Below are 5998 nucleotides of genomic sequence, written 5' to 3'. Positions count from 1 at the left end.
TTACCACCGTCGTAAACCGGCGCTGCGTCAGGTCTGAAATGAACTGCCGGTCTGAGCAGCTTACACACAGTGTCCCCAGGCGGGACTGCGACAGTGTGGGAATGAACTGACAGTTGTTTTCAGAAGATCGCCCAGTAGTCTGCACAGGAGACTGAGATCACTGTTGGCATTGCCCTGCCCGTTTTTTCGAAGGATTCGCCCCGTAGCTCCAAGGCGACTAGATCAGTGTTGGTGAACGAAAGTTTATTACGACGAGTTCCACAGTAGATCACGGCGACTGCGATCGTGTGTGAATGAACTGAAAGTTTATTGAGAAGATTAAAACAGTAAGATAACAGGAGACTGAGATCAGTGTGGGGCCGAAATGAAAGTTATAAGAGATTAGACACAGTGCTCAACAGGCGATTGCGCGGTGTGACGAAATGGACGTTTATAAAAGAAGATTAGCCCAGTAAGTATGTCCCAACAGGCGCCCAAGCCAGTGTGTGACGTGCCACTGCCGTTTCGTTCCGGCTCTTCGCCCGTCGCTCGCCCGGCGACTGCGGCCGGTGTGGCCTGCCATGACCAGTTTCTCAGCCGATCCCCCGTAGATCCCCCAGGACGCTGAGCTCCGTGTGTGCCTGCCCGCCCGGTTCTCTCGCAGCTAGCCCCCGTCTCCCCCGGCGCTTGAGGCCAGTGTGTGGCCGCCTGAAAGTTCTTAGACGGCTTATCCCAGTCGCCCCACCGGCGCCTGCGCTCTGTGTTTGTGCTGCACTGACCGTTATTGCGGCAGCTTCCACCCGCGCTCCGCCGGCGCCTGAGCGCTGTGTGTGGCCTGCCCTGCCCGTTTCTCCGCCGCTTTCCCCCCGTCGCTCCCCCGGCGGGCCTGCGCTCCCGTGTGTGGCCTGCCCTGCCCGTTCTTGCGCCGCTTCCCCCCCTGTCGCTCCCCCGGGCGCTTGCGCTCCGTGTGTGGCCTGACCTGCCAGTTTCTTCCGCCGCTCCCCCCGTCGCTCACCCGGCGCCCTGCGCTCCGTGTGTGCCCTGCCCTGCCGTTTATTCGCCGCTTCCCCGAGTCGATCCCCCGGCGCCTGCGCTCAGTGTGGCCTGCCCTGCCAGTTGATCTTCCGTATCGCTTCCCCCCGTCGCCTCACCCGGCGCCTGCGCTCCCGTGTGTGGCCTGACCTGCCGTTTCTTGACGCGCTTCGCCACCGTCGCTCCACCCCGGCGCCTGCGCTCCGGTTACTGTTTTTTTTTTCCTGCCCTGCCCGTTTTCCGCAGCTTATGCCCGTCGCTCCAACGGGCGACTGCGCTCGTGGTGTGGCCCTGCCCTGCCCGTTTCTTCGCCGCTTCGCCCCGTCGCCCTCCCCGGGCGCTGCGCTCCGTGTGTTGGCCTGCCCTGCCAGTTTCTTCCGCCGCTTACACCCCGTAGCTCCCCCGGCGCCTGCGCTCCGTGTGTTGCCGCCCGCGACAGTTTCTTCAAGCCGCTTCCTCCCCGTCGCTCCCAGGAGCTTGAGATCCGTGTGTGGCCCTGCCCTGCCGTTCTTGCGCAGCTTCGCCCCGTAGCTCCCCCGGCGGCGCTGCGCTCCCGTGTGTGGCCTGCCCATGCCCGTTTCTTACGCCGCTTAGCCCCCGTCGCTCACCCGGAGCCTGCGCTCAGTGTGTGGCATGCCCTGGCCGTTTCTTCGCCGCTTCGCCCCCTGTCGCTCCCCCGGCGCCTGCGCTCCGTGTGTGGCCTGCCCTGACCGTTTCTAAAGCCAGCTTCGCCCCGTAGATCCCCCGGCGCCCCGCTCCGTGGTGTGCCTGCCCTGCCGTTTCTTCGACGCTTCACCCCCGTCGCTCACCAGGAGCGCTGAGCTCCGTGTGTGTGCCTGCCCTGAAAGTTTCTTCCGCCGCTTACGCCCCGTCGCTCGTCCAGGCGCCTGCGCTCAGTGTGTGGCCTGCCCTGCCCGTTTCTCCGCCGCTTCCCCCAGTCGCTCCCCCGGCGCCTGCGCTCCGTGTGTGCCCTGCCCTGCCCGTTTCTTCCGCGCTCTCCGCCCCCGTGTCTCCCACCCGGCGCCTGAGCTCAGTGTGGGCTGCCCTGCCGTTTCTTCCCCGCCGCTTCGCCCCGTCGCTCCCCGCGCGGCGCCTGCGATCCGTGTGTGGCCTGCCCTGCCCGTTTCTCCGCCGATCGCCCCGTCGATCCCGGCGATGCGCTCCCGTGTGTGGCATGCCCTGCCCGTTTCTCCGCGCTTCGCCCCGTAGCTCCCCGGCGACTGCGAGACAGTGTGTGTGACTGCCTGCACGTTCTTCAGCCGCTTCCCCCCGCGATCCCCCGGCCCCTGCGCTCGTGTGTGGCCTGCCCTGCCCGTTCTTCGCCGCGCTTCGCCCCGTCGATCACCCCGGCGACCGCGCTCAGTGTGTGGCCTGCCCTGCACGTTCTTCCGCCGCTTCCCCAGTCGCTCCCCCGGCGCTGCGCTCCGTGTGTGACCTGCCGTGTTGCCGCTGCACGTTTTGCCAGTGCGCTGCGCCGCTTCGCCACTGCGTCGCCGATCCCCCGAGCTGAGCCTGCTCCCGTGTGTGGCCTGCCCTGCCAGTTTCTTCGCCGCTTCGCCCCGTCGATCCACCGGCGCCTGCGCTCCGTGTGTGGCCTGCCCTGCCAGTTTCTCCGACGCTTCGCCCAGTCGGCTCCCCCGGCGCCTGCGCTCCCGTGTGTGGACTGCCCTGCCCGTTTATTCCGCCGCTTAACCCAGTCGATCCCAGGCGCCTGCGCTCAGTGTGTGGCCTGCCAAATGCCCGTTTCTTCCGCCGCTTCCCCCGTAGCTCCCCCGGCGCCTGCGCTCCGTGTGTGGCCTGCCCTGCCCGTTTCTCCGCCGCTCGCCCCGTCGCTCCCCCGGCGCCTGCGCTCCGCGTGTGTGGCCTGCCCTGCCCGTTTTTTCCGCCGCTTCCCCCCGTAGCTCCCCGGCGCTGCGATCGTGTGTGGCCTGACCTGATGCCCGTTCTTGAGCCGCTTCGCCCCGTAGCCACCCAGGCGCTCTGCGCTCCCCGTGTGTGGCCTGCCCTGCCCGTTTTTCCGCACGACTTCGCCCGTCGCTCCCCCCGGAGGCGCTGCGCCCCGTGTGTGGCCTGCCTGCTGCCTGTTCTTCAGCCGATTCGCCCCAGTCGATCCCCAGGCGCCTGCGATCCGTGTGTGGCCTGCCCTGCCCCGTTCTTCGCCGATCCCCCCGTAGCTCACCCGGAGCCTGCGCTCCGTGTGTGGCCTGCCCTGACCGTTTATTCCGCCGCTTCCCCCCCGTCGCTCCCCGGCGCCCTGCGCCCGTGTGTGGCCGCCCTGCCCGTTTTTTCCGCCGCTTAGACCCCGTCGCCCCCCGGCGCCTGAGCTCCGTGTGTGGCCTGCCCTGCCGTTTCTTCCGCCGCTTCGCCCGTAGATCCCCCGGAGCTTGCGCTCCCGTGTGTGGCCTGCCCTGCAGTTTCTTCCGCCGCTTGCCCCGTCGCTCCCCCCGGCGCCTGCGCTCCCCCGTGTGTGGCCTGCCCTGCCGTTTCTTCCGCAGCTTCACCCCCCGTCGCTCCCCCACGGCGCCTGCGATGTGTGTGGCCCTGCCCTGCCCGTTCTTCCGCCGCTTCACCCCGTCGCTCCCCCGGCGCCTGCGCCCCGTGTGTGGCCTGCACCTGCCCGGAGCCCCCGCTTTTTTGTGCCGCTTGGCCGCCCCCGTCGCTTAGCCCCGGCGGGCGCTGCGCTCCCCGTGTGTGGCCTGCCCCTGCCGTTTTTTCCGCCGCTTTCACCCAGTCGCTCAACGGAGCCTGAGCGCTCCCGGTGTGGCCTGCCCATGCCCGTTTCTTCGCCGCTTCCCCCCCGTCGCTCCCCCGGCGACCTGCGCTCTGTGTGTGGCCTGCCACTGCCCGTTTCTTGCGCCGCTTCCCCCCGTCGCTCCCCCGGCGCCTGCGCTCCGTGTGTGGCCTGCCCTGCCGTTTCTCCGACGCTTCCCACGTCGCTCCCCCGGGCGCTGCGATCCGTGTGTGGCCGCCCTGAACGTTTCTTCCGCCGCTTCGCCCCCGTCGCCTCCCGGCGACCATGCGATCCGTGTGTGGCATGCCCTGCCCGTTTCTTCCGCCGCTTCCCCCGTCGTAGCAGGCGCCACCCGGCGCCTGCGGCATCTCGTGTGTGGCCTGCCCTGCCAGTTTCTGGACGCCGGCGTTCTTCCCCCCGTAGCTCCCCCGGAGCCTGCGCGCCGTGTGTGGCCTGCCCTGCCCGTTTCTTCCGCAGCTTCGCCCCAGTCGCTCCAAGACCGGCGACTGCGCGCCCGTGTGTGTGGCCCTGACCCTGCACGTTTATAACGCCGCTTCGCCCGTGTCGCGGCCTGCCCGGGCGCCTGCCGATCCACCGTGGTGGCCTGAGGACTGCACCTCCCAGTTCTCCCGCCGCAAGTTATTGCCCCCCCCGAGACCTCCCCAGGCGCCCCGCTCCGTGTGTGGCTGCCCTGCCCGTTTCTTCCGCAGCTTCCCCCGTCGGCTCCCCCGGCGCTGCGCTCCGTGTGTGGCCTGCCCTGCCCGTTTCTCCGCCGCTTAGCCCCCCGTCGCATCGACCCCGGCGCCTGAGCTCCGTGTTTGGCCTGCCCTGCCCGTTAATTCCGCCGCTCGCACAGTCGCTCTCCCGCGTTGCGCTCCAGCTCCGTGTGGGCCTGGCCTGCACGTTCTTCCGCGCTCGATTCCCCCGTCGTCTCCCCCGGCGCCTGCGCTCAGGGTGTGGCATGCCCGCCCGTTTCCTTCCGCCGATTCGCCCCGTAGATCCCCTAGGTGGCCTGCGCTGAGCCTCGTTTGTGGGTGGGGGCTGCCCCTGCCAGTTCTCCAGACGCTTATCCCCAGCGCTCCCTCGGACGCCTGCCGTCCCCGGGGTGCCCGCCTGCCCGTTTCGACGCCGTTGTGCCCGTAGCCCCCAGGCGCTGCGCCGTGTGCCCCTGCCCTGCCCGCTTCTTGAGCCGCATTGCCCGTGATCCCCCCGGCGCCTGCGCTCCGTTGTGTGGCATGCCCTGCCAGTGTCTCCCGCCGCTTGCCCCGTGTCGCTGCCCCGGCGCCTGCGATCCCCTGTGTGGCCTGCCCTGCCCGTTTTTCCGCCGCTTGTCGGCCCCGTCGCTCCCCCCGGCTGCCGATCCGCTATGGTTGGCACTGCCCTGCCAGTTCTTCCGCCGACCCCCCCGTCGCTCCCCCGGCGCCACGACGCTCTGTGTGGCCTGCCCTGCCCGTTTCTTCCGCCGCTTCCCCCAGTCGCGCCCCCCCGGCGCCTGGCGCCCGTGTGTGCCTGCCATGCCCGTTCTCCGCCAGCTTCGCCCCGTCGCTCCCCCGGCCCGCGTGCGCTCCAGTGTGTGGCCTGCCCTGGCCGTTCTCTCCCGAGCTTAGCCCGCCCGTAGCTCGACCGCGGAGCCCCCCGCGCCGTGTGTGGCGCCTGCCCCTGCCTACCGTTTCTCGACCAGTCGCTTCCCCCCGGGCCCTCGCCCCCGGCGATTGCGCTTCCCCGTGTGTGCCCTGCCCTGGCCCGTTCTTTAGTGGGGTTCACCCCGTTCGCCCCCGGGCCTGCCCGTGTGTGGCCTGCCTGCCAAGTTGTTTTCCGCCGCTTAGCCCGTGCTGACCGGCGCTGGTCCGGGTGGGCAGCCCTGCCGTTTTTTCCGCCGTTTCGCCCCCGTCGCTCCCCGGGTGGTCCGGGTTTGGCATCCCTGCCAGTTTCTTGCCGCTTCCCCCCCTTCGTCCCCCCGGCGCCTGCCTCTGTGGGGAATGCCCTGCCGGTTCTTGCGATTAACCCCGTAAATCCCCCGGCGCCTGCGTCGTTGGTTGCCTGCCCTGCCCGTTTCTTCCGCAGCTTGCCCCGAGCCCCCCGGGCTTGGCGTCCCGTGTGTGGTGCCCTGGCAGTTTCTCCCGCCGCCTTGCCCCGTAGGCCTCCCCCGGCCCCCAGTCCGGTGTGGGGTTGCCCGCCCGTTTTTCCGCCGCTTCCCCCCCGTCGCCCCCGGCGGCCTGCGTCAGTGTGTGAAATGCCCTGCCCGGGTTCTTCGCC

The 5998-nt window shown here is 69.6% G+C and overlaps 2 protein-coding genes across 2 annotated transcripts; both read right to left on the bottom strand.

Annotated features, from left to right (window-relative positions):
• Window positions 1-1904: 1904 nt before the first annotated feature.
• On the bottom strand, window positions 1905-4110 carry LOC121391001 (cold-shock protein CS120-like). Its single transcript, XM_041522789.1, has 2 exons — window positions 3353-4110; window positions 1905-2655 (listed from the first exon to the last, which is right to left on the bottom strand). The coding sequence occupies exons 1-2, from the start codon at window positions 4108-4110 to the stop codon at window positions 1905-1907; spliced, it is 1509 nt and encodes a 502-aa protein (XP_041378723.1).
• Window positions 4111-4381: 271 nt separating this feature from the next.
• Window positions 4382-5712, bottom strand: LOC121391000 (collagen alpha-1(I) chain-like; the record flags this gene model as incomplete). The annotated part of the gene is made up of 1 exon (XM_041522788.1): window positions 4382-5712. A coding segment is annotated over one exon (1331 nt), but the record flags the coding sequence as incomplete, so codon positions are not given.
• Between the last annotated feature and the right edge of the window lie 286 nt (window positions 5713-5998).

The sequence above is a fragment of the Gigantopelta aegis genome, unplaced genomic scaffold (assembly GCF_016097555.1).
Source record: "Gigantopelta aegis isolate Gae_Host unplaced genomic scaffold, Gae_host_genome ctg11534_pilon_pilon, whole genome shotgun sequence".
Lineage (NCBI taxonomy): Eukaryota > Metazoa > Mollusca > Gastropoda > Neomphalida > Peltospiridae > Gigantopelta > Gigantopelta aegis.
This window is presented reverse-complemented; position numbering and strand designations above follow the sequence as displayed.

Bases quoted from the DNA above. Each gene is read 5' to 3' on its own strand.
- LOC121391001 (XM_041522789.1), bottom strand. From the start codon at position 4,110: ATGCCGCAGGCGCCGGGTGGCGCCTGCTACGACGGGGGAAGCGGCGGA. The intron at 2,656-3,352 runs GCAGGCCACACA...ACGGGAGCGCAG, and splicing joins GCGGCGGAAGAAACGGCAGG to GCGCCGGGGGAGCCGACTGG.